This window comes from Chanos chanos, chromosome 1 (assembly GCF_902362185.1).
Source record: "Chanos chanos chromosome 1, fChaCha1.1, whole genome shotgun sequence".
NCBI lineage: Eukaryota > Metazoa > Chordata > Actinopteri > Gonorynchiformes > Chanidae > Chanos > Chanos chanos.
Genome location: NC_044495.1, coordinates 8,417,400 through 8,445,205, shown reverse-complemented (window position 1 = coordinate 8,445,205; position 27,806 = coordinate 8,417,400). Strand labels below are relative to the sequence as shown.

Here is a 27,806-nt window from a genome sequence, read left to right as displayed (position 1 = left end):
TTTGAAGAAGCGTTACGACGGAAATTTGGGACTGTGTGTGTGTGTCTGTGTGTGCGTGTAGCTGGCGTGGACAGTATCCGTCGCGAATTTTTGGCTGTAATGCGTTATTGACGTCATTTTGGTATGAAAATTTGACGAATGTTATTATAACACATTTCGCTCAACACAGGATTTTAAATGTTTGTTTTATCCTCGTAGATCTAAGGAGTTCCCTGTTGAAAAATGTCATCAAGACTGAAGCTGGAGTGACACCATAAGCAGGAGGACCGCTGACTCTTGTTACGTTATTAACCCACGGTGCCCCTTAGTTTGGAGAGGCACTTTGGTGAACATCACCTCATAGTCTCTCCAAGTGATTCCTCTCTACAAAGTGAGACAAAAATAAAGCAACAATGATGATGATGATGATGCAGCACTTACAGACTCAATAACTATTGGTCTCCTTCGTGATCTGATTATTGCTAGTCCGCCTTTAATCAGATAAAGAAGAAAACAGACACGTACCTGGATACAGCTTTGTGGTGAAACCCAAGCCCCATAAACAACGATTCAACAGTGAAGTGTGTGGTTATTACTAATAAGGAAATCTAAAGTATTCAAGGCTTCGCCTCAAACCTCAAAACCCAACTCCTAGCCATCGGTGCCCAGCCCCTCAGACCATGATGTTTCGCGACCAGGTTGGAGTCCTTGCCAGTTGGTTTAAGGGATGGAACGAGTGTGAGCAGACGGTGGCATTGTTGTCTTTACTGAAGAGGGTCAGTCGAACCCAAGCGAGATTCCTGCAGCTCTGTCTGGAACATTCTCTGGCTGAATGTACTGAGCTGCATGTTCTGGAGGGAGAAGCCAATAATCCAGGTGAGTTTCGACTTGTCCTGCACAGTTTGCCTCATATCCACAGGTGCTCTTGTGTTATTATGAAACACTGATGTCCACAGGGTAGCTCTTTCGATAGTATGGAGGTGGTAGCCTCTTTAGAGTTGAGGTGTATTTCTTAGACCTTACTAATTCCCGTCAGAGAAAGGGTTAAAGGCTAAAATTTGTAATGGTGTGGTCATTTATTTTTTTGGCAGCAACTCTATGAAAGCGCTATCAGTGAAGTTCTATCTGACTGCAGTTGTGTAAGGCTATTTTTGTGGCAAAGCTGCAGTGGTCCAATTTGTTGCACGAGGAGGGTTCGTGACCATGGAAACAAATACCTTGGTAACCAAATAACCCAATAAAAAGAGGTAGAGTAGCATATGTTAGTGTCATGATGAGAGATTGTAGCAATATGCTTTGTTGCTCCTCTGACCTTTGGTCACACATTTCCCCATCACCAACATTTGACCAAACGATTTCTCTATCCCTCTCTGTCTTATGCTCTTCTACCCCCCTCCCCCCCAAACCCCAAACTCTCTCTCTTTCTCCCTCACTTTCAACATGGGATTCCCATCAAAGAGTTTAAAAGAGTTTATAGTGGGCAATGGCTCCTTTAGAGCCTCCCCGCGTCTCCTGAGCGCTGCGTGTTCTGTGTTATATGAGGAGTTTAAATAGTGCTCAGTCATTGTTATTCTTGAACAAAAAGATGAAGACATCAAAGTGGAGCATATGAAGTTTTTAAGTGGGTCACTCCCAACCCTCACCCTGGTGTGTGTCGACAGAGATGAAAGCCAGCTGAGGAGAAGCTGGTTTCAGAGCTTACCACTGAAGAAGTTTATTACAAGAATCTGTACAGAATAACTTTGTCCAAGCTCCCATATTGCTAGTCTTTTTTTTTTTTTTAAGGGTTAGCTTCTCTGTAGTTCAGCGTAACCAGTATGCCTGCGTGCGTGCGTGCGTGCGTGCGTGTGTGCTTACACGTGTGACCTTTGAGACAAACAGGGTTTGTGTGTTCCACGCTACCTGTTTGATTCCCCCCCTCTGGCTGTGTTTGTCAGTACCGTCTGTGTCAAACAGTGACCAGTGCCAGCAGCTGGTGATTCATCTGACCATCCATGCAGTGTTTTGACCTTACTCAAGCGCTGTGACTGTCTTTTTATTCTCACTGAGATTTAGAGTCAGTGTCAATGACCACGAAAACCTCACATACCCTATAAAATAAGACTTTCTGTGATGACATCATATTTATTTGTTTGAGGCGCCAGAACGATTCTCAGGATTTGGAAAACGGCCTTATCCAAAAGACCGAATTTTGCAAGTGTTTTCTGGCTTGTTTTTCCCTTTGCATACTGCCCTTGACCGATTTGTACATTTCCTCATCAGTTCAGATGTCGTCTGGTTTTTGTTTTTGTTTTTTTTTTTGTTTTGTTTTGTTTTTTTGGTCGTTTGTTTTTTTGGAAGCCATGGAAAGCTGAATGCAGCTCTGTCTCAAAAAGCCTAAATGCAGCTGTCTGCATGTATAGTGAGCTACAGTGCAAGCTGCTGGTTCTCACAGAGTTAACTTGTAGCTGGGCGTTGGGTGGAAAGACGCTACTATTTGGAAAGAACTGTACTAATGAAAGGAATCCATAATGACCTACTTATTTCAATCTGTGAAGAAGCGAGCCTTGTTCCCTGATCCAAGTGATGCAGCGTGTTGCTTGTCTCAGCACCAGGCTGCTGGAAAAGAGCAGCAGCGCTCTTGTCTGCTGCTGTTTATTTTAGTCTCTAAATATTGTGCCTTAGAAGTTCCATTTCATTTCATTTACTGGGGAATAAAAAAAAAGAAAAAGAAAAGAAAAGGAAAAAAAAAAAAAAAGAAACAAACCGGAAAAGCAGTCATGCCTTTTTGGTAAAATGGTTACCCTAGGCTGTAGCTTTGACATTTTCTCTAATGCGGTACACAGTGACTGAAATTGATTAAAGTCGATGTAGATCATATTATGGTAGTACAGTATTTCACAGTACAGATATGTATGTTATTCGTATAACATGTATCACTCCTATTTAGTCTAAGGTTGAGAGGAAGGTAAGTGTGTGTGTGTGTGTCTGTGTGTGTGTCTGTGTGTGTGTGTGTGTCTGTGTGTCTGTGTGTGTGTGTGTGTGTCTGTGTGTCTGTGTGTGTGTGTGTGTGTCTGTGTGTCTGTGTGTGTGTGTGTCTGTGTGTCTGTGTGTGTGTGTCTGTGTGTGTGTGTGTGTCTGTCTGTGTGTGTGTGTCTGTCTGTGTGTGTGTGTCTGTGTGTGTGTGTCTGTGTGTGTGTGTGTGTCTGTGTGTGTGTGTCTGTGTGTGTGTGTGTGTGTGTCTGTGTGTGTCTGTGTGTGTCTGTGTGTGTGTGTGTGTGTGTCTGTGTGTGTGTGTGTGTGTGTGTGTGTGTGCATTATTCTTGTCTGAACGGGTGTTTAACCTCTGGCCCTTCCTCCTCTTTACCTCCTCTGAGGCCATGAAGCTCTGTGTGTGTGTGTGTGTGTGTGTGTGTGTGTGTGTGTGTGTGTGTGTGTGTTGGCAAGGGGGGGGGGTTGCAAGGCCTGGGAAGGGGGTGGAGTAACACTGTTGTTATGAATGACTGACTTCATACCACGGTTTTTGTGCGTGTGCACGCACTTGTGTGTGTGTGTGTGTGTGAGATGAGAGAGCTCACTGTTCTTATGTAGAGGCTGGTGTGTTGTTTGACTGTGGGTTGTTTTTCTGCCTTGGTGGCCTTAGTCTGAGAGACAGTACAGTGCACCTTAAAAAATGTCAAACACTCGCATGTCTAAACCTTGTTCAGGCAAATAGCCACTAAAAGTAACAGGTACTGTTTATTGTAACCATAAATGGGGCGTGTCCTGTTTCTGCAGGGCACAATAGCATCACGGCTGATTTTACAACATGAAAAAATTTGCGCTGCTCATTTAATGCCGTCAGCGTTTCATATGAATCTCTTGGCAGGATCTGTGATCTGGAGCGTAAAGAACAGTTTAGGACAGCAACGCACGCTGAAGAAAGCTTAAGGTGTAATTAGTTGAGAAAAGCTGTGAGATGTTCTTCGCCTGGAATCCATGATCGTTATGAACTGAAAAGAGAAAATTGTATAGCTAATACAGTAAATTGCAAACATTGATGGGAAATTATGTTGGAGTTTGGTTAGGGGAATTTTCTGGAAAAGTAACAGTATGGCCTTCATTAAAAGTGAATTGAGACATTGAGTGTGAAAATTAGAGGTATGCCTACAGTAAAGTGTTCATTCCAGTCTTTCTCACGTTTGATGACCTGCAGTGTCATCTTCACAACTCAAAAAGAACTGTGTTTTAGTACACTCACTCTCAGTTTTAATAAACAAAAGAAACTTCGGTAGGACTGTTTTTTTTTTGTTTTGTTTTGTTTTTAACAGAAATCATTGTATTTTTCATAAATGTATTTCTAGGCTCTGAAACATAAGTGTGAATGTCACACGGGCATGTAGAGAGACGTTACTGTCAAGGCAGAAGTCGGGCATGTACGACGCCTTGAATGACAGCATCTTAAGCAAATACGGTTTATCCATATTACACTGTATTCATATGAATGATTCATTGTATGGTAGCTGTAGAGTCAGCATACCCAGCCCCCACTTCTGAACCGACGTAAAGACACACCCTCTCCATTGACCAACACCCATGGCCTTCTTCTGGTCCATTCCATCTGCTGGCCCTCAGCTGCTCCTTGACAAAATATCTCTGGACCGTCTGGAAAAGAAAGTACGCTTGTCTCTCGTTTGGGTGTCGAACTATTTCATCGCACCCACGCATGAGCAAACAGTTTATTTCTGGCCCTCGGCGCTGTGTTCCGTGAACTCATACAGAACCTCTGGAATGGGGACGGGGAACCTGCCAAAAAATTGTGCTATTGCTCTGAATCAAACACTTCTTTTTTTTTTTTTTTTCTTTTCTTTTTTTTTTTTTCTTTCACTTCTCTTCATGGCAGTCGTCTGTGCAAGCACAGTTCAGGCGGTGTCGGTTGCCTGTATAAGTATTCTTGTATTCCTTTCTTTGCTCTGTGATGGATCTTAAGCTATAAAGAAAAGCACAGTGTCCTGATGACACGGTGGTCCAGCGTAGTTCGGTCTTTAGAGGACCTGGCAACCCCTCAGCTTTAGGGATGCGGGTGCTTTTAGGCAGGTAAGTCTGTTGTTTCATGAGATAGTCAAACCTACTTTTTGTAAGTGAGAGTTTGAAATATTTTTCTTTGGACAAACACCACAAGGGCGGGTCATGATTGCATACACAGTGATTGTGTTCGTGTTGCCAGCGGTGAGTTTTAAACACCAAGAGATCTCACTTAGGCTTATTTATCAACCTGCTTATTAACAGTGAATCTTCTCTTCCTTTGTCTTTTATCATTGCATCGAAATTATTTCTGCTAGTCCTTTCGCCGCAACCTTATGTTGGCACGAATGTCAGGCCAACTTACAGGCTAATGAGAATGGCTGATTTACTTCGCTAATTGCCAATGGGAGGCATCAGTGGCCTTCATAGGGTATTTCTATCCCAGATGACAGTCATAGTACCTCTGTCATGTGGGGTTCTCTGACCCTACAGGAATTTGAAAACTTGGCTTGAATCGGCTTCGTTGACAGTCATGCCGATGTCCATTGCTGCTGGCAAATTTTTATTTTTTTTGCTTATTATAAATTTGTTGAATTACCATTACAGATGAGGTTATGCCAAACTCGGGATGACACAGCAATATGTTGAGTCAGGACATTCTCTGAAGCTGTCATGTGTAATTAATAACAACTGTAATAATGTTTGTAAGTGCAACATGAACCGATAGCTTATTTGATAAAATTTAGATTGAAGGAAGTGAGTGTTATTTCTTTAGCAGCATTATGTGAGCTTAAGAATTTGCCCCTGACAGCAAAGTAGTGGAATAATATGTGAGAATCATGTGTTGGTGTCGAGTTGTTGAAGTTCAGGATCAGCTAAGGTCACTCAGAGCCTCACTTGTAAATGTATTTTTATATTTCTGTCGACCGTCAGCAGGAAGTCATGATTTTCGCAAAGACGTGTTAGTTCGTCAACAATGTAATGGTTGTTGTTCATTTTAAAACAGTCTCACTGTTGAGAAATTCGTGTTATTCAGCCCGTTTTGCGGATGGGTTCAGTATATGTTCTGAGACAGAGTGAAACCGTGGGAGAAAGCACGGTGTGGGGCTGATGTCAGGACCGTAGAGTTTGACTTTTCCGTGTATTGGACGGGAGCTCATGGCATCAGACTGGTGAGTCAGTGCCCATGGCAACTTACAAATATTCAAACAGTGCATCATCAGTGAGAAAAAAAGAATGCTCATTCCAGTGTACTCCAAAGAGATGTATAAGGCCTCTCCCTCTCTTTCACTCACTCACACACACACACACACATACACACACACATTCAATCAGTTATGATTTTCAGCCTTCCCATTGCAGCTGTAAATTTAGAACTGAATAAAAGACAAACAGATGAACAGTGGGAAGAGCAATGCAGGAGTATTGTTTGTTTGTTTGTTTTTTTGTTTGTTTGTTTCACCAATTGTCTCCTCAAATCCGTTAAAAATTCTACCTTTCACAAAGTTTTTATTGTCTCGCTGTGGTTTTGAAATGACTCAAGCATTTTAACGAACTTCATCAGGGCAAATGAGTAACTGTAACCAAATGGATGCTGCTAGTGTGATCTTGCATTGTGCATCTTTGACTCATGGAACTCATGGAAGACTCATGGAAGAATAAAAGTTAAAAAAAAAAGTGCGTTGGTGTAGTGTATCCCAGGATACAAGTGATTCTTATCTGTCAGCACTGATATGGCTTAGCTTAGTGTTTTTTTCTCAATGGGTCAGTGGACGCTGTCATGTGCTTCCACTCTGAGGTTTCCTGTTCCGTCACGTCTCATCCTGCATTCGGCATCTGGGAATGGATGGTAAAGGCAGGGAGGCGGGGGAGGAAGGAGGTGGAGAGAGATATGGACGTCTTCTTGTTTCATTCAGCTTTATTCCTCTCTGGAAAACATGAGCAACACAATCTTGATGTTCATGAAGTTCAGGGGTTATGCTTTAGTTTGTTTGTTTGCTTGTTTGTTTGTTTGTTTGTTTGACATAAGTCAACTATCCATAACTCTACTGATATATGTAATTTCCCCCAAAAACGCCCACCTGAAATGAATCAGTTGAGTGATTGTGTCATCCGTGTCTATAGGAAAACCCACCTGTCTGTTTACACACCTTTCTACTGTGTTCTAAGGAACTGGGTTTATGATCTCACGTCTGCTCCCCAGACTGTCACCACTACTCAGTCCCGATTTGATCTGCTCCTCTTTTTTTCGGCACCGCCTCCTGACACAGTAAAACCGGTTTGGTCGCTACTACAACTCTCGGGTTGAGCTGTTTCTGCATGCTTGGCTGCTGCTGAGAATGCACTTTTGAGGGAAATGCATTTTAGACCCCCCTTTCCCCTTCTCTCTCCCTTTCACATAATATACTGATTATATCTCGCGTAATATACGTGTCTGTGATTTTAGCTTTGGTTTGTGCTCTTTTCTTTGCCGTTGATCCTGTGCAGTGTACATTCTGCAGGTAGTAATTATAACGCTACACTGGACCCTCTTGTTCCAGCCCTGACCACTCTGATTTTGCTTAGTGAATTTCAGGTTGGGAGGGGTTCTCACTGTGTTTTCTCTGTGATCGCTTTAATCTGAGGAACTGTGAGTGTTAGTGACCATTTGAGAAGGTATGTTCCTGTCTAGGGCTTAACTGGGGAAATTTTGCACAGATTGGTCTGGCCCCCCCTCCCTATCTTTTTTCTCTCTCTCTCTTTTTTTTTTTTTGTGGCAATTATATAACTTCCTCAGTAGAGGAATCCGAGGAGTGTTCTTTCCCCCCCCTTTTTTTTTTTTTTTTGTTCTCCATCTCTCAGCAGGTACAGGAATACAGATTTCTTCCAGAGAGGAAAATAATGATCATTCCTCTACAAATGAGGACGGGCGGGCGGTCAAGTGATCCCGGGCCCCAGCCATTTCCTTAAATAGAGCGCCGGGCTTTCGAATCCGCAGACTTGAGGCTCGCATTCCGAGCATAGTTCTGACTGCGACATTCTGAGCAGCACAAACACACGGCCTCGGGAGCTTTCGACAGGTAGACTGAAATTTGCAGCTCCGTTCCAGCATCTCTCGCGGCGCACCCCCCCCCCCCCCCCCCCCCGGACTCATCGGGTTACCGTAGCGTTTCCTGCCAGAGGGTCCTCCCTCGGCGGGAGACATGACTGTAGGAGCCTGGGGCAGATGGCCAAAGGCCCCTGGGTTTGTGCAGAGCGATTTCGTGCTTCTGCCTCTGCCTTTGCTGAAGAGGTGAAATGGTAGAGCTGGTTATCGCAAAACAATAATAAAGCTTCCAAACGGGACAAAAATGACGTGATTGGACGGTATATTGATTTATAAGTTATATATTAAGTTACCGTAATCTTAAGGGGGAGAGAGGGTTGGTTGTTTTGGTTTTTTTTTCTTCCTCTTAGTTTAAACTATGGTGTTCTCAGTGGTGCTTCAAGAATGGTATGGGATATTTGACTTTTTGTGGTCAGAGGACAGGCCTGTTTTTTGCTGTCTCTTTGTGTGTGTGTGTGTGTGTGTGTGTGTGTGTAGGAAGGGGGTCATTTCAGTTCCTTAACCCACATTGAAAGATCATATGGTTTTTGTGTTATCTTAGGGTAATTTTGGGCCGCTTACTAAAACGGTACCATTGAGAAAGTCCTGCCGGGGGCTCAGATGCACATGTGTTTATGATGCATTTCCTGTGAAAGTCCATCCTGGAAGAGAGGGGAGCTTTATTATCTGCCCTTAAACAATAGGCACATTCGCCGACGATTCTGTGTCGGCCTCGCCTCCCCGTGCTACTGACACGGGCAGGTGCTTCCCCTCTGTGTTGTCTGTCCAGCTGAGCTCAACAGATAGTTACCCCAGTCACCAGCGTTTCCAACTCTGTAAGATTAAAGGTCGTAAAATATGAACGGCTCGAAGGACGAGAGGAAGAAAGCGTGCGCTTTTGTTTTACGCACTTCTGGACGTCTTCGCCGAGCCAAATTTAGAGAGTTCGCTCATTCGCCATTGTCTGACACCCCCCCCCCCCCCCCCCCCCCTGCCGTTCGTTCGTTATTTTTAAGCGTGTATGAATGGTCTGGTCTTTTACCTGGTAAAGCTGAGACCTCCAGTCAGATCCTCTCAAGCTGTTCATTTTCCCCACTCAAGCAGACAGCACGTACTGTATTGCAGCTGAGGGCGGTCCAGACAACTCTGGAGAGTTGTGTGGGAGTCAATGGGCCAGAATCCCTGAGTACGGGAGGAGACAGTCAGGGCTTGACGAGCCTCACAGGGATCCAGGTTAATGGACTGGCGGGAAAGCATTCGATTCCCCTTCACCTTTCACCCTCTTCCTGGGTTTAGTGTGGGCCCGGAGAGGCCCCGTGGGCTTTTTGGCAACGTGTGGAGGCTTGTGGAGGTCTGGTCTGTGCGTGTTAGAGCTGTGGAGGGTGGAGTTGTTGCTGCTGCTGCTGCTGCTCCTCCTGCTGCTGCTCCTGCTGGAGGCCTTCAGCAGGAGCTGAGCTGTCAGTTTCTCCTGAGCTCTTCACACACCCATACACACACACACACACACACACACACTCAACCTGAGTGTCATTTCAGGATACCGCATGCCCCTGTCTCCCCCACCCCCCCCTTTCAGCCTCCACCCCAACCCCACCCCTCCCCCCCTATATCAATTCAGTAATTTTTTTTTTCCTCCCTTTTTCTACCTCCCTCACTTTTGTAAAGTGTCGTCTAAAGCCCCCCCCCCCCCCCCCCCTTTACTTCCCTCCCACTCGCAGCAGTGGCTCAGTGAAAGTCCAGTCTCAAGTCCAGGGCGGGGAGGGGTGTTCAGTAGAACACCAGACTACTTCTGTTCATTTGAATGGAAGGACCTATGACTTAGCCACACGGTTTGTTTGTCTTTGTCTCTCCCCTGCACCATCCCGGTCCACATTCCCACTCCTCTTTCTCTCCCAACCCCTTCTTTCTGGTGAACACATTAGAAGTTCGGGAGTCCGTTTAAGGAAGTGTTTGTTATCGTAGTGGCTGGGGTGGGGGGTGGGGACAAGAACAGTGGTGACGGGGGTTGGGGGGGGGGGGGGCGTGGAGGGGTGATCTCAAAGAGAAGGTATGTGTCTAACCAGCGTCGTTTCGGATGCAACGCGCTCCATTCGGAAACTGTGCATTCTTCTGCTGGACCTGTGGTATGCCAGCACATTCCTCACTGCTGAGCTGGAGCAAACAGTTGGAGGGATGGGTGGGGGAACGCTCTGTCGCTCTCTCTCTCTTTCTCTCTCTCTCACTCTCTCTCTCACACTCTCTCTCTCTTTCACTGCTTTCTCCCTCTCACTCCTTCCCCAGCAGCCTTTTCCAAATGGGCCCTTTTTTTTTTTTTCTTTTTTTTTTCCCCTTTCTCCACTCCTGGAAAATCTTGTTGCGTCCACAGACCAAATTCACTGTTGTGTTTTTTCCTCTGAAGGGGGACAAAAAAAAAAAAACAGACGGACTCTTCGGGCACATTCTAAACTATTTTCTTCCCTTAGTCACTTGCTTTAAGTGTGCTAAAGTGTTATCCAGTTCTTTTTGGGGACTTCTACAACGGTGTCTGGTGTTCTTTGGCTAATTCTAAAGGAGTCCTATGGTGTTTTGGGTCACGGCTAGGAGGAGGTGGCTAAGCTCAGGTTGTAGCAAGCCCCGAGTCTATAAAGAGCCACGTAAAAGGTGGTACATAGCAGCGGTAGGAACACGCTGTGTCCATGTTGTGTTGACTCAACAACTATAAAAAGGAATGCTTGCACACTAAACCCAGTCTCCCTCTCTGTTTGTTGTGCTAACAGTATGAATACATACAGGACAGAGGCTAGCCAGGATCAGCTTTGCTCAGCCACGATACGATCAATGCACCAAAAACACCAGAGAGTGGAATAGGGGTTGCTTACTATCACCAACAACTTGTCAGATGAAGTTTTTTCACTCAGTATTCTTTTCTGGTGACCCAAGGGAACAGTGAACAGGCCGACTGGCACTTAGTGTGTGTGTGTGTGTGTGTATGTGTGTTTGTTTGAGTGTGAGGGTTTTTGGTGGATGTGCTCTCTGATGGTCTCGTATAAATAGGGCGTTATCTCTAAGCCAGCGGTGTTGGAACTGTGTGATGTGGACAGTTTTTTTTAGAACAAGAGAATCATGTGTCCGACAAACAGATCTCCTCCCATGCAGACGTGTGTGTGTGTGAGTGTGTGTGAGTGTTTGAGAGAGGGAGAAAGACAGTGTGTGCTGGCCTGTCCCACTTGTGTCTATTAATAGCCTAATGTTTCTTGTAGTAATGACTACAGAAAATTTTTAGAGCAATGTTTTGGTAATTTGCTATGGGGGCATATGTGGGATTGATTGAGTACTATGATGTCACAGAATTCTCCTGAATGGTACTCCATGTGGCCATAGGGTTTTATACACAGCCTGTTATTTCAAACATCTCAAAGCTGATCTAATTAAAAGGAAAAAATGTTTTTATACAGTTTATTTAACAGTCTCTGATGTGTGCTACATAGACACGCCCACTGATCCCAGGTGTGTTTGTGTGTGTGTGTGCACGTGTCTGTGTGTGTGTGTACACACACACACACACACACACATATATATATATATGTAAGGGAAAATTGAGGGGGTATGTTTAACCTTAAAACCGCATGTTTACAAATTCCTACTGTAGTTTAAACTTTATGACTAATGGTTTTGCCAAATGCCTTCCTTCATGTCGGTGTCCAGCACATACTTCAGGAACAGGCTGATGAGTCTCTTGTGACCGTGTCGATGAGAGACCCTGACACGGTCAGACCTGGGGCATGGGCGAGAGGTGTGTGAATTCAGTCATGTGGAGGAACCAGTGGTACCAGGCTTATGAGCTGCGTCAGAGTTATATGGGGGATGTCTGGGAGCAAAAAAAAAAAAAAAAAGCCCTGAAGTTTCAAAGAGTTCAGATCAAAAGAATAAGAGAAAAAAAAAAACTGGGATGGAAGTATTTGGGAGAAGTACCGTCAGTGTCCGTTTCCCTTACGCTAGCACTCTTTCAGCGTGCTAAAACATTGTGTTGTTGAAGGAAAGCTTCTATTTTAGGCAAATAGGAAGGTTCAGTGCAGGGGGGTGGAGAGAGAGCGAGAGAGAGAGAGAGAGTACAAATTACAGCAGAATGCTGGAATCTTTGAAAGCTACACCCTCGACGGCGGTTTGTTTGCTGTGACTGGGTGCCACGTAGAGTTCATTGCTACCATGCATTGTTTTAGCCCTTTAAAATGACGGAGTGATAAAGGGTATTCCTTTGGGTAGACTGCTGGGATTCCACTGTGATTCACAAATTCCCAGCAGACTCCTTCTCTCTCTCTCTCTCTCTCTCTCTCTCTCCTCTTTCTTTCACCCTCTCTCCAGCTGTCTCTCATTCTCTTGTGCTCACCCTTAGACACAATTTAAATCCTGAAAAAAAAAAAGAGAGAGAATTTTTGTGTGCACCGTGCAGTCATTTGAATGAGTCATGACACCAGCAATTCTGTGAGCAAGATGAGGGAGAGACACAGAGAGAGAGAGAGAGAGAGAGGGGGGAGAGAGACAGAAAGAGAGGGGGGGGGGGGAGTGGGTGGGGGTGAAGGAGGGGACTACACTAGCCTTTGGAGAGAAGGCAGAGAAAGTCAACTCACTGTTTCCATTCCCCTCCACAGCCCCTCCACTAGGTCTGTGCCTTTTTTTTTTTTTTTTTTTTTTTTTAAGTTGGATGAGGTTAGCATTTTACACTGAAAGGTCAGAGCAGAGCAGTAGAGAAAGAGAGAGAGAGAGAGAGAGAGATGACACAAATCACAGAACTCTCCCTGCTGCATTCTGACGGCTTCCACGTTCCACAAGTCACTGAAGCCTGTTAGCTGACCCCTCCGAAGTCAGAGGAGTTTAAACCTCTCCTTCTGTCCTATCACTGATGCCAAAATCACATATCACCTCTCAAACAGATGCTGCCTCATCACAACATGAACCGGCCAAAGCAGCATTCAATCTTGATATGCGTGTGTACACTGAATCAAAATGTTGGACGTGAACCCGCACAAGTCCCAGACGAAGAAGACATAGCCTCTGTAACTGAATATATGTCAGTAGAGGCCCCTGACAACCTACTGTAACATTTTTATAATATCCAAGGAGCTGATTTTGACTTTTAAAGAGCAGGCATTAAACGGAAAGTGGAAAAGAAAGGACAGAGAAAAGAAAGAGAGAGAAGACAATGTATAGTCATTCAGAGGAAGTGAACGGGGGGATGGTGGTATGCAGAGGAAGTGAGAAACACAGAGATGAGTAGACTGTATTGTATTATCCATCCCTAAGCCAAAGGAGGGGTGAAGGAAAGGATGCATGAAAGAGTAAGATGGTTAGGAGAGAGAGGGAAAGAGAGAGAGAGAGAGAGAGAGAGAGAGAGAGAACCTGGCAGGCAGGACACACACCAAAGCCAAAAGGAGGGTTCTATATTTAGGTGGAGGGTGTTACTGGAGGTCATGAACGCTTGATTACCAGATCCACTCAGACAGGCATGAGCAGAACAGTACTGGTCATGAAAATGCCATGAGGTGCCAGAGGTTCACGTCTGTCTGAGGGAACGGCTCTATCTAGCCAGAGATATGAATCTCTTCTACATAATGTATACGAGATATGGGTACAGATATGGATAGGTTCCTTAAGCATAACGGTCGCACTCTTCTGTCAAGGTTTCTCGGTTTCCCCATTAGCACATCTGTCTCACCTCGGGATGACCCCGAGGGGAAAGAATACACCTCCTTGTAAAACACCACAGGGCTGTGTGATCCAGCACTTTTAGGTGACACAGGTGTGGTCCAAATTCAGCCATGACATAGAAAATTTTTACTAAACGCAGAGCTTGAGATCTGGGAGAGACCGGATCGGCGCCCAGTTGTTCCAAACAAGTCCCGATTGACTGTTTCCGTCACATGGATTGTTTGCCCCCCGACTCGCAAACAGTGTTGCGTCACGCTGCCGGTTCTCTTTTCACAAATGAAAGATCACATCACCACTAGAGGGTGTGCGGAGGGGCCTTTCTGTCCCAGCGCCGCAGCCAGGCTGGAGCCCATGCGGCCGGGCCGGCCAGTAAAAATGGAAGTGCCAGAAAAAGGCTTCCCAGAGGGACACTTAATCATGCCAGCGCACTCCCAGGTCCGCATAACCCTCATTAGGTGACATTGGTCTGCTTACTAAACAAGGAGACCCCCTCCTCTTTCTACCCCTAAACAAGACACAGGACTCTTGAGCTCCAACACCCTCGACACGTGCGCACACACACAACATACGAATGCACCGCCTTGTCCTTGCGGGCCAAAAGGGAAGAAAGTATTTGCCTGGAAAACGGGCTGTCGATTCAATTTGAAGGCCCTCTGCGGGAGAAAGGATGAGTTCGGATTACATCATCGTTGTCAAATTTATACTCCATTACATCACGCTACTCGCAAGGGCTTCATTGAAGAAAAACCAAATAATATCAGGGATTTGTCTCCAAAGTTTATGATTGTGATAACTGGTTAAGAACCCCCCCCCTTTTTTTTTTTTTTTTTTTTTTGACTGGTAGACGCTCCGCCTCTAGTCCAGAGGGCATTGATCACACATGTGTGAAGATCGAGGCCTAAGTCTGAGGCTTGCCATGCCCAAGTTGGACAGTGACTGGTTTGGTCCGAGACATACACCTCAGACGGAAGGACGGAAGCTCGCGCTTTGTCCTATACAAATTCTCTATTTGTGGTACCAGACAAAGCCACTGCCATGACCTCCGAGTATCTATAGTCCCCGTTGAACCTAATTGGAATGAGCATTTCTTAGACGTGCAGCAGTAGGTGACACGACCCTGGATATGTATAGTGTCCATTGGTCGGCGCGTAATGTGGACTCGCAACGCAGCTGCTGTTTTCAAAGGAAAGAGGAAAAAATACAGACGTGTCTCCTCCGTTCCCCGTTCCAGGACCTCGTATTGTGCAGCTGACTGTGTCCTTGTGACAGTTGGAAGCAAAAGTTGTCTTTTAACCTCAATGATAATACACTTAAACAGTCCAAACCCACTTATTTTGCCTTAATGACTAGCTAACATTGGCAGTATTTGGAGTGTACGCTCAAAGACACTGGGAATCTGATTTGAGAATGAGATTATGTCAGAGATATAATAGAAACCTGTCCACTGATTGATCTCTCTGGTCCCTCTAGGCCCTAGCGATTCAATATTGTGTGATATGATGCTCATTTTGATGGACAGATTAGTTGTAAATTCTGAAAACATACCCTAACCAAGTCCGTGTAAGTGTGTCGCTGTGCTAATACCGTCTTCTCTTTCTTTTTCTTATTCTTTTCTTCTCAGCGGTGATCAGCCAATGGCAGGGTGAGCCGAAGGAGAGGGTCATCTCTCTGGTCCTGAGCCACCTTCCTCTCCTCAAGCCCGGGAACACGGAGGCCAAGGGTGAATACATGCGTCTGCTGCCCAAAATCCTGACCCACACCATCGAGCATGGCCGACACCTGGAAGAGAGCCGGCAGCTCCTGTCCTACGCGCTCATCCACCCGGCCACCTCTTTGGACGACCGCTCCGCCCTGGCGCTCTGGCTCAACCACCTGGAGGAACGGGCGGCCGCCCGGGGGGCCGGAGACTCCCTGGAAAGGGCCCCGTCTCACCACGGGGTGCAGCCGCCACACCTTTACCCCCACCACCAGCGCTACGGCTCGGACGACCGCCTCAATGGCTGGCAGAGCTCCAGGGATTCTGGGCTGGGCAGCTGGCAGCAGCAGGGATGTGAGAACGGACACCTCTCACTGTATCCATCTTCCTCTGTGCCCTCTACCATTAACACTGTGGGTACAGGCAGCGGGACCAACCCTAGTAAGTGCATCTCTCAGCCCTCTCCGCAGCCACCACGAGACGTTGACAATGGTCCGCTCAGTAGCGTGTATAGAAACAAGTTCCGACTGTTCACTGTTTGTTCACTGTGAACACCTGTCGGAAGTTGAAATTACTATGATGCAAGACACAGAAGTTGTTGTTACTGAACCGTGTCTTCCTAGTGCTGTGACTAGACGTTGTTGGGTTTTCGTGTCAGTTATTTGCTTTCGCAGTTTAGCAGAGACACTCACAAACTCATGATACCTAACATGTAAGTAATCATAGGTAATCATAATTGCCTAATATGTGTTAAAAAACAATTAAAATATATACACATAAAGATATAGATGTATATATACACACATACATATATATATATATATATATATATATATATATATATGTACATGCGTGGCAGTAGGTGGAGGGTGTAACAAAGATATTCCGATTTAACATATCTGCGGTTAGAGCAGGATATTTCCAGCGAAGAATGCAAGGGTCTTTCTGCCTGATGAAGGAGACAGCTGAAGATATAAATAAGGGCACATTTAAAGCCCCGGTGCACAAGATCCTCTTTATTTTTGACTACTTGGAGTTTCAACAGTACAAAGGACTGATTTCACAACCTGAAAGCTTAAGAGTTGTCCCTGTAGCTTATGCTAAAACCACACATTTACATTAGAGCACTCTAGAATCCTAATGCCGTGCTCACCACCGAAAAGAAAGATGTGTTTCAGTGTTTTTGTTTGAGCAGATGCTAGAAATGAAATCAGAATTGATGTAGCCTTTCATACCAGACGGTGTTGGTTTCATAAGTTGGTCTGTAGACACAGATGTTGTTCTGTAAGTGTCAATGACCGACAAGAAACTGTGTCACTCCCCTCTGATGGCACACTTATCACCTCCTCCTAGTTCTTGATTAAATCTCACACCCAAACTGAAAATCAAGGAGCTCCATTAAAAATTATTCAACTTCAACAAATATCTGTAATCTGAGATTTGTCACAGTCAGCCAGTGTTGGATAAAGTGGGTCTGTTCCCCGTAGAGAAATACGAAAGAACGGCTTCATAGACAAAATAAAGCTGGTTTTGCCTCAGATGAGATCGCTGGAGATAGGGTCTCTGTTAGCATCCAACCTGTTTCTCTTTACACGCATACATACATACTTGCACACACACACACACACTCATACACACAAACACACCAACTCACACACAACCTTCCACACCCCCATAGTACCTCCCCAACTAAGCTCCACATACCATTCCATCTCTTCCCTTGTAAGGTATCCTTTGTGGTGTCTGTATTTAGGGAAAATGGCTAATATTCAGGGACTGGAACTTGTAATGTTAGCAGGGCACCTATTTTAAAACCAACCATGTAGACCTATACATAGCCCAACAGTTAGCACTGCATATAGGAGGAGCAGGCTAACAGAACACAGACACATAAAGCATTCTCTTGTGCATCTTCAGTTTGTTTGCTTCCCCCACCCCTCCCCACTACCTTCGTCAGTGTTTTCGTAGCTCTTCCGTGACGCGCCGGAATGTTCCGGAGAGGGGTTTAAGAAAGACGTACCTGTAAGCTCGACCGTGGACAAGGTTGAGCTTATTTTTGTTCCAACAGGTTTTTCCATCCGACAACACAAATAAAAGCATGTTTTTGGTTTGGCCTAGTGGAGCAGTGAAAGAGCTGGTTTTTCTTTGGTAGTCGAAACGCAAACCATTCTGGGGTATGATGTAGAGTAGGGGAAAAAAAAAAAAAAGTCACGTGCGTAGTTTGTCCAGAAATATTGAAGAAATTAATTTAGGTCAAGGTAGGACCAGATGGTGAGGGTGTAATCTGATGCATTTAACTTTCTTAGAAAGTATTTGTATCCTCAACCTAATAACAGTACACGAGTTATACACAGAAACAGTCCCTTCTGTCCCCTCTAACTCAACGCATGTCCTTTTACGTTCTGACTGGTTTGGGCATTATGTGGTTTGGTCACTGCTATTGTCAGATAAAACCCCGTGAAGGCCAGAGCTAATGCGTTTTTTTGCAGTCGGTGCCTTAGACCTGAGGGGAGTTTTTGGAAACGGCATCTAAAACGCTTTTCGGGCTTCTCTGATGCTGCCTGTATCTCTGTCTTACAGTGATGTCCAGCGGACAGCACAGTCCACTTAAACGTTCTGTGTCGCTGACCCCGCCGATTAACGCCCCACCCAACCAACCTCTCGGGCACGGCTGGCTGTCCCAGGAGGACTTGAGGGCTCGCGGACCAGCACCTGACCACGCTCCCCTCTCCCCTCAGAGCAGCGTGGCGTCTTCGGGCAGCGGGGGCAGCGAACACCTGGAGGAGGGCTCTGCCCTGGGTGGCGCAACCCTCCGCAGCACATTCCATGAAGAGGGCAGTGGCATGAGGGGTGAGCGTCACCTGTGTGTTTTTTCATACCCACCGATCTCAGGGAATGCCTAGGATGCGCTGTGGGTGTGGGTGTGGGTGTGGATGTCTGTGGGTGTATCTGTCTGTTTTTTGTGTCTGTGTCTGGGTCTGGGTCTGGGTGAGTGAGAAAGAGACATTAGAAGGTTTGCAGGAGTGCATTTGGAACTCAGGAAAAAAAACTGTCTGGTTTCATTTTTGTCTTTTGGCACAAAATGACGTCTCTGTTCCTCAAGTCGTCGTGCTGTGTAACCCTCTCTGTTTGATTGTATTAAAGACTCTTTGTGTCCCAACATCACACTGACCTTACGCTTTGTGTGACAGGCTGATTACTGGATTAGTCTGTCTGCCACTACTGGATTATTGGAATGCGGTGGTTTTCAGTTCTAGTGTTAACAAAGTCAGTGAGTTCTTGTAGAACATATCCTGTGTTCAGTTACACGCCAGGCAAGTTCGTTGTGTTACGTGAATCATCTTGATTTGCCTGTTGGATTTGAATTCACAAATCAACATCTTTGGAGATAAAAGAACAGAGATAATCTTATAGAGTTATCAACTGCAGCCCATTTCATTATGAACTCAATATATTCTTTATTAAGAAGAAGAAGAACAACAGCAACAACAATAATAATGACAATAATAATAATAATAATAATAATAATAATAATAATGTGTTGTTTAAAAGTGCTGTTCGTGACACTCAGGGACACTGTACAAAATGCAGTAAAATACACTAAATCGTTATAAAAAAGAAAAAGTAAATGGAAATATGAATAAATAATCAGACATCCACATAATACATAGTCCCAGTTTGAGTATGCATATAGGCACATAGTGCGCCGTGCGTGTTCTGGGTCTGGTCTTCTGCACTGACAGAAAACGAGGACAGTACACTGCACGTCGAGCCTCGTTACTGCCGCACTTGTGTTTGTTTTACCTGACATGTGATGCATAACGGACGTGTGCGTACCTGCCCACAGATGTGCCGGCGTGGCTCAAGAGCCTCCGTCTCCACAAGTACGCCGGGTTGTTCTCCACCATGACTTACGACGAGATGATGTCACTGACCGAACAGCAGCTAGAGGCTCAGGTATGTCTGAAACGAAAATTGGGCTGCATGGGGGGAATGAGAAGGGGAGAGGTGAGTGTGAGTGTGTGAGTGTGTGAGGGAGGGAGGGAGGGAGGGAGGGAGGGAGGGAGGGGAATCGACAGGAAAGAAACGCCGCAACAGCAGGAATGTTCTAGAGTGACTGTAGCCGTTTTGGGTATGCTTTCTTCGTTTTTGTCATCGCTCGTCTGCTGGCACCGAGCGTTTGTTTGAGCTAATGGCCTACTGGGATCAGTAATTTTGTAATGATGACCTTGTAAAATCATAAACTCATTATTTCCCAGTTGACTCTATATGGGTTGTATGCATCAGTATGAATCTTATGATGGAGTTTTATGTTAATGTGCAGCAATAAACTGCTATCAGAAATGTACGATGAAGCGTGATTATGATTTTAATACAATATCATATTTCCTTTTTTTGCATAGAACGTTACCAAAGGGGCAAGACACAAGATCATCATCAGCATCCAGAAACTAAAGGAACGACAGAATGTTCTCCGCTGTCTGGAGAAGGTTGATATCTCTCTCTCTCTCTCTCTCTCTCTCTCTCTCTCTATCTCTTTCTCTCTGTTCACCTCGTGTCTTTCCTGAAGCGTTTTTCATAAATCACAGAGCCATTGAGACCGAATATTGTTTTTATTTTTTCTGTCATGCTTGGCTATGTTTGTTCTGATAAATGTCTTAAATCTTTCTGTAACATTTTGTTCTTTGTTTGTATAACATTTACAAAGATGATATTGGTTACATTGTGGATTTGTCACCACAAATAATGTCTTGGGGAATCTAATTTCAGGTTAACCTTTTCAACGCGGCCGCAAACTATAATTTCTTCTCAAAGCATTTGTAGCGTCAGAAACAAGACACCTGTTGCTTGATATTTGGATCCATTTAAAGTTTTAATGCGAGGCACATGTAATGCTCCGATATAGATTCCTGCCATGAGACAGAGAAACAAACATACGTGTATTTTTGGTATTACTTTATTTTATCACCACACGTCTGTTTCCGCAACATTGCATGTCTCAAATATCGAAACATCTGACGGTTGAATTTTTGGAGCATCCAAAATAATTCTCCTGACCACAAGCTTGACTAGTAATAATAGTCTTCTTATTCGCATCCCTGAACATATCTGAGGTTTTAATGGACCACCTCCCTCTCCCTTTCGCTCTCTCCCTCTTTCTCTCTCTCTCTCTCTCTCTCTCTCTCTCTTCCTCGCTCTTAGGACATTCTGGAGGGGGGGAATCTGCGGACACCGTTGCAGGAGCTACATCAGATGATCATCACGCCCATAAAGGCCTGTAGTACCGAGGAGTCGTCACAGCGCCCCCTACTGAGCGCAGATGGGAAGGGCAGCATGGCAGGGTCCCATATGGGTGGAGGAGAGGCTGAGTCCAGCACCACCGTTATAGCTGAGGGGGACATTCCTGCTCAGTTTACCCGTGTCATGGGCAAAGGTACAAAACTTTCATACCTGCTTCACACGTTCTCCAAAAAAAAAAAAAAAGACCCTTTCTGCCAGCCAAAGAAGGATGTTTGGTCAAGCTGGCATGCTAAAATGTGGATACTTTGGTGCTTGTGGTGTGGTTGAGTGGTCTTACAAACCAGACATTCTTTTTTTTTTTTTTTTCAAACGCTTCTGCCAATGAAAGCACATCAAAAACTTTCGCTTCGCATATTTCCAGTTACCTACGTCAGTGTTGTCAGCAGTTTAAAACTGTCAGCAGCTATCAAATTGTGTGAGGGAACTGCAGCCAGTGAATAGCTCCCTGTATTCCCTTGGAAAATATATATATACGGTGTGAGTATATGTGTCAGATTCAGAACAGCTTCAGAACACAACGGTTTTCTTGTCCTGTGTGTTCATCCGCAGTTTGCACACAGCTCCTTGTCTCCAGGCCAGATGAGGACAACATCAGTTCCTACTTGCAGCTTATCGATAAGTGCCTAATTCATGAGGTAACATTTAGCCTTTCTTGTGATTTGTCCTATTAATGCTGACTGCTTGATAAATAACACAATACTTTTTTCTACAATCTCACAACCTTTTATTTTCTTAGGCCCTTCTTTTATCTTCAGAACTATTATTTTTATGAGAAAAAGAATGAATTGTACAATACAGTAGTGCAGGTTTCTTTTAATAACTCTATATAATTTATTATGTATGAGTCCTTCTAATTAGAGAAAATGTCTTTTTGGGGTGTTAGGGCAAAGAGTAAAACAGCTGAAATTTTAAACCATGAGTCATGCTTGCTCTTCACTGCTGTAAACCTTCCTACTAAAACTCCCCCTTTTCCTCCCAGGCTTTCACAGAAACCCAGAAGAAGCGATTGTTGTCATGGAAACAGCAGGTGCAAAGGCTCTTCCGCTCGTTTCCACGAAAAACTCACTTGGACATGGCTGCGTACAGACCGCAGAGAAGGTAGCTTATTCTCAGTCGCTCGTGTTTCAAGTCAGACTTTATTACTTTTCTTTGCAAAGTCAAACTGGCAGTATTTGTCCCGTCATACGACTAAAAGAATAAACATGAAGCCAATAACTTGTTTATGTTCCTTCAGCAATAAATAGCCAGGTTAGAGCACCGCATATTAGAACATTCTGTTTACTATTAAATATTTTGAAGCTTACACAGTTGCCTCAAGTGAAAAATGTTGCGATTATCGGAGGCGAGGCTTTTGTTGGCCATACCACGTAAGTGCTGGACAACGAAGAGAAAAAAATGAGTCTTAAGACTTATTTTAAGTCTTTTTTTTTGTTTGTTTTTTTTTCCGACTTCGCATCCAGTGGCATAGCTAGCCCAAACATTACATCACTCCTTTCTGTGATCTTATCACACAAGTGTCTGAACCTGTTGTCCTGTGTTACGTCTCCTCAGTCGCGGATTCGGCCAGTCCAACTCCCTCCCGACCACGGGCTGCGTCGGAAGCGGCGTTTCGACCAGGAGGAACCTACGCCAGTTTCAGGTGCCGTCACGGAGTTTGCCTGGCGCAAGGCTCGGGCTTTTAGGTACCACAGGCCTCCTGGGACCAACACCACGGAGCACCAGCAGCACTCCGACCGGCCTAAAGCAAGGCAGACAGGTCCGCCTCCTCCCCAACATCCCCCCCGGCCGTGCAGTCAAATATATCACTAATAAGTAGCAGTAGTAAAGCTAACAAAAAAAAAAAAAGATATTCAGAAGGAGGACTACTTTGTAAAGTTGATGGGGCCGTAGGCAGTTCGTAGCATACCAGGCTCCCTGCATCATTGCCGAATGGAACAGTTTATGGTCTGGTTTGGCCTGTAGAGATAACCTGGCATTCTTGCATGTCTGGTGAAGCATTTTTCTAGGCATTCTTACAATCGGAGGAAGTTCCAACAGCTTCCCCGACACAACGCCTTTGGATCGTACAGGGTTAGATGTATGAACTAAGGGATGAGTCATAGTTTGGGTGAAGTGTGGCTTAAAGGGTGGAGGGGGGCTACAGGGAAAGGGAGGGGTGGTGGGAGGGGATTTAGGGAAAGAGAGAGAGAGAGAGAGAGACAGACAGAAAGAAAAGAGAGAGAGAGAGAGAGAGAGAGGGAGCTAGTCAGAGGCAGTGAGAACAGTGCACAGGCATTTCCTGTTTTTCCCTGGCTCTCTGTACGGGAGGGCCGGGATAGGGGGAGAACGAGACAGATGAGGGGGGGGGGGGGGGGGGGGGGAGAGAGAGAAAGCAAGGGAGAGGAGTGGAGTGAAAGAGAGGGAGAGGCTGAAAGAATGAATGAATGAATGAGTGGAAAGCAGGCAGAGACTTAAAGATGATATTAAGATGATGATGAATGAAATCCTCAGTCAGTTCACAGTAAAGTATCTTTGCCAAAACCAGAGACACACAATCCGTAAACCCGGAACTGAAACGATCCGCCTTGTTGAAATGAATCAAATGTATCAAAGCACACTGTCCTGAAACTGCAGATAAGAGCTCGTCTCTGTGAAGAAGGGAAAAAAAAAAGGTACATGTGGGAGATTTTGGTTTTGATGCCACAGTGATTCTGGTGTGGTGTCTCTGATGACAGGGGCTTTGGTTTGCCAACCCGGGGGGCAGTAACAGCATGCCCAGTCGCAGTCACAGCTCCGTCCAAAGGACCCGCTCTCTGCCCGTGCACACCACACCCCAGACCATGGTCCCGTTCCAACAGTCAGGTACGTCAACCTCACCTCTTTCTCCTGTAATCTCACATAGGTCCAAATTCAGACAATATATGGCCCGTCTTAGATTTCCCGGCTCCAAGTCTAAGCTGGGCTATCGCGGACTTCAAATGCGAAATTTGTTTGAATTTTGAAGCCTGACTCTTAATTCGGAGCAACGGCTTATGTTTGTGTGATATGTACGTACATTAAGCCTTGTTTTTGTTTCGGAATGTCACATAAGGTAATCATGTTTGTACAACGGGCGAGGTCCAAACCAAAAACAGCAGGATGCTTTTTGAGAAAAAATTAACCCTTTTTTCAGCTCCAAACAAAAGAAAATCGGATCCTCGGCGTAGAAAGTGTTGAGTATTAGCCATTACATCATCCAAAAATGTCAGGTCCACTGGACAACTAATTAGTGTTGTAATTAATGACAGTACTTGACAGAGATAATTAAAAGACCGGTTTGACTTGTCTATTGTGAGTACACCAACTTCAACAGTATCTTTCAGGTGCATCTATAGAGAACAGGCGGACAAAAAACCCCCCCAAAAAAAACCCCTTGTGCAGTTTTGTTTATTTTACATGTCAAGTGCAGTTAACGGTTTCCATGGCAAGCTTCCAAAAGAATAGTTTCAAAAATTTCCACAGCCAATTTCCATAACGTTCGTCTCATAATTCCGCCTCGTCTTTATTGGACGCGCTGATCGGCTCATGACTAAAGCTGCTGCGTTTATTGAAATGCAGGGTTTTCCATAACCTCTGACTTCTCTGAGAGGAATGCAGAAATCTGAAAAAAGAAAAAAAAAAGAAAAAGAAAAGAAAGTGCTCCACTGACACAGATTCAGCAGAGACAGATGTGTCTCAATGTGTGGCTGCCTTGTTGATGCACCGCTTAGCTCCAAACGTTTCGCCTCCCGGAGCAAAACTGATATTACTGTGTCAGTGTGCACTTCCTTTCAGATTGTTGTCTTTCATGCCGCTGAAAAATCAGCGCCCCCCCCCCCCCCCCCTTTTTTTTTTTCGCTGGTGAGAGTCAAGAGAGGGGCAGTATAAAGAGAGAAAGAAGGTCCAGCTGTGTGTGTGTGTGTGTGTGTGCGCGGGTGTGTGCGTATGTGAAGAAGAAGGGCTACTGTTACAATGAGTCTCTTTGTGCGAGAAGGCTGGGGCGCCCTGGCACACTCTCTCTGCCCTCCTTCTCCCTCTCTCTCTCTCCCCCCCTCTCTTCTCCTCCTCGCCCTCTGTAGACAGTGCTGCAGAGTCATACACTTTGCACATGCTCCCTCAAGAGGGTCTGGGTTTGGAGTGGAGCCAGGACATGGAACTGGAAAGCAGGGCCCAGTCTCTCTCTGTCTGACCCCCCCCCCCCCCCAACCCCCACTCCCCCCGTCCCCCCTTTGCTCCCCTTTGACTCTAGTCAGATTAATGGATTGATTAAAGAACAAGGCAACACAGAGGGTAATGAAGGGTCGAGGTGGGGGGGGGGGGGGGGGGATGGTGGGGATAGCTGACAGGATTTGGCGTCTAAAAATAGCCGACGGACCATTCTTGTTCTTGTCCAGCCGACGACTGCCTAACTCAGCTCTTCCTCCCCACAAGGGATTTTCAAAGGCCCAGTCTCTGTTGACTCAGCTAAAGGCAAGAGCGCTTAAGGTTATCCCAGCCACACTGGTGAGGTGGGACCCTGGAACAGCCAACATCTGTCCCTCCTGACACAATCAGCTCTTTTAATATGAGGTTTGAGGGAGGAGGCTCTTGAGTCGCTCTCTCCGTCCTCCCCCCTCACCCCCCCCCCCCCCCCCTCCCCTTCCCTCTCTCTCTGTTTGGGTTGGGAGGATGGGGAAATGACGACTTTGAACTCTGGGGGGAAAGCGGAACTTCTCCAATGCAATTAGTTGAGTTTAATGTGGCTAAAGTTGAGAGAGTTAATTAGTAGTGTCGTTCAGTCAGATTAAGCACAGCGGCAGTCGTTCGAATGGGGATCACTGTGAACAGCGTGGTAGGATTTGTAACTGATCTTTATTCACCTTTTTGTCTGATATCAGTTACACAGGAATTAATGACAATTACAGTTGCCTCTGTTACACTTCATTACAAAATGTTCAAGATGTTCTTCATCCCTAATGTGGCATGTTCTGCCATGGATATAATGTGGCTTATTTATGTTGCTGTTGATTTACAGATCTGCAGGTTCCTGTGACAGAGCCAGACATTAATAATCGCTTGGAATCTCTGTGCCTCAGTATGACAGAGCATGCTCTCGGAGGTAAGCCGTCTTACACTCTTGTTAGTTTTAACATATAACCCTGTTTGTGCGTGCAGTTTAATAAACAGCGTAATAAAGTTAAGTATGTGTTCTCACACTGTGAGATATGGCAATATAATACACAGCTGACTGAAATTAGTCACTTGTACATCATAAAGTGCTATGTGGAAACATGGAAGGAAATGAGAACTTAATAAATCTCCAATGTCAAAGTCAAATACATTCATCAGCGTATTATGGACGTAAAAATAACGCAAAACGTATTACGTGACGTTGTACATGTGTAATTTCAGCATAACAAAAACAGCCAAACTTTATTGTGGCATATTCAAAATTAGACATAGCGTCAAATGATACCTCGGCTTTTCCATTCTGGTAGCGGAATCTTCCGGACAAACAGGGAGATTGAGTCACGGCTTAACTAGAAACGTAAGATGCTGCAATCAAAGTTTCTGAACTGGGCAAATGGTTTAAATCGAATTCATTTGGTCAGTGTTTTAAAATGTCTCAACCACAGGCATTTACTGAAAAACGTGCAAGGGAAAATGCCCCCTTTTGAGTTTCATGGATTTTTTTTTTTTCCCCTCTCTTCTCAAGCAGCTAGTTGACTTGTGAATCAATTTTTTTGTGGACATGTACGTGAAACATGCTGTAATAGCATTAACCGTAATAAAATTCGTACACTAACCCCGCTTCTCAAAAAGCTTGAGCTACCGGTGCTGGTCGCGGCGTGACTGCACATCGAATCCACACACACGTCGGAAAGAGGGGAAAAAAAAGAAAGGGGGAGAAAAAAAAAAGGAAGGCCTCGACAGAGTAACCGTTCCCATGTGAAGTAGTTTTTCTTTGAATAGAGAGGGTGTTTTTTTTTTGTTTTTTTTTCTGTGACTAGGAGCGGAGAGAGACTGAGACAGAGGTTCTTAGTGCTGCAGGCAGCGAGCTGGACAAGCATGGCTTTGTGTGCGGAGCACACGGGTAGACAGGCAGGAGCAGTGGGCAGGCAGTTCTGCGGTGAGCTCAGGAATGCCCGGGCAGACAGGCCGCTCCGCTCTCTGCCACTGCCAACAGAGCCGGCAGTGTTTCTGTGCCACCCTGCAACCCCCTCCCCCTTAAGCCCCTTCCCATTGGCCTCTCCGATCCACCCCCCCCCCCCCCCCCCCCGCGAGCTCAAACCAACACCTCTCCAGATCAACAGGAGACCTTCCAGCTGGAAGCCTCTGGTTCGGGTTAATTCACTCTCATTAGCAAAAATCCCACCCCCACACCCCCCCCCCCCCCCCCCCCCCCGTTCACTTTCTGTTGGAAAGGATAATATTGTATAGAAATGGATCCCATTACCAGCTGTGGGCATTCCAGGCCTTCTTCCTGTCAGTGTGAATCCTGTGTCGAGGGAATAACTTTGGGTTTTGAGCCTTTTTTTTTTTTTTGTCTTGAAAAGTTAAAGGAAACACAGTTGAGTTTTCCTAACATTCTGTCATCTGTTTCCCCAGATGGTGTTGATCGAACATCAACTATCTGAACCAGGAGAGGAGCAAGCTCAAGGGGATGGAGCTAGCCGGAAGGCCGGGGGGGAAAAGGTCACCTTTAGGTCACGAGCTCCCCTCTCCACCCCTCCTCCCTTTCTTCAACTTCCCCCACCCGCTTGTCTCAACCACCCAACAGCCAATGGGAAGAGGTGGTGATGGGTGGTGGGCGCGGCCTAAGTAGTGCTGTTCACTGTTCTCTGAAAAAGACTCCACATAAGCAGGTTCCAACACCACCGTTACTTCTGCATGTTTACACAGACCTGACTGTTTGGACAGAGAATGACTGCGCTAAAATTAAAAAAGAAAAAAACGAAAAGAGAAAAAAATTGAGATGTGAAAACGACATCTTCCGGAAGCTTCTCTCCCTGAGCAGGAAGCCTTGTAAGGGTCTAGGTGGAGATAGCCTAGTAGGCCAGGCGCTGGGAAAGGGAGTTAGCTGTTTGGTTGCTAACTCCTATCGGCTCATCCCTATAGACA

General features: G+C 45.4%; 1 protein-coding gene across 2 annotated transcripts; it reads left to right on the top strand.

Annotated features, from left to right (window-relative positions):
* Positions 1–356: 356 nt before the first annotated feature.
* Positions 357–27,551, top strand: samd4a (sterile alpha motif domain containing 4A). 2 transcript variants are annotated; one of them, XM_030777449.1, is made up of 12 exons: positions 357–855; positions 15,333–15,848; positions 17,988–18,257; positions 19,255–19,364; positions 19,811–19,897; positions 20,610–20,841; positions 21,258–21,343; positions 21,688–21,806; positions 22,260–22,464; positions 23,423–23,549; positions 25,720–25,803; positions 27,294–27,551. In XM_030777449.1, the coding sequence occupies exons 1-12, from the start codon at positions 660–662 to the stop codon at positions 27,320–27,322; spliced, it is 2,061 nt and encodes a 686-aa protein (XP_030633309.1). In that variant the 5' UTR covers positions 357–659; the 3' UTR covers positions 27,323–27,551. The 2 variants fall into 2 exon arrangements, with proteins under 2 accessions (XP_030633309.1, XP_030633317.1); XM_030777457.1 differs by lacking the exon at positions 17,988–18,257.
* Positions 27,552–27,806: the final 255 nt, after the last annotated feature.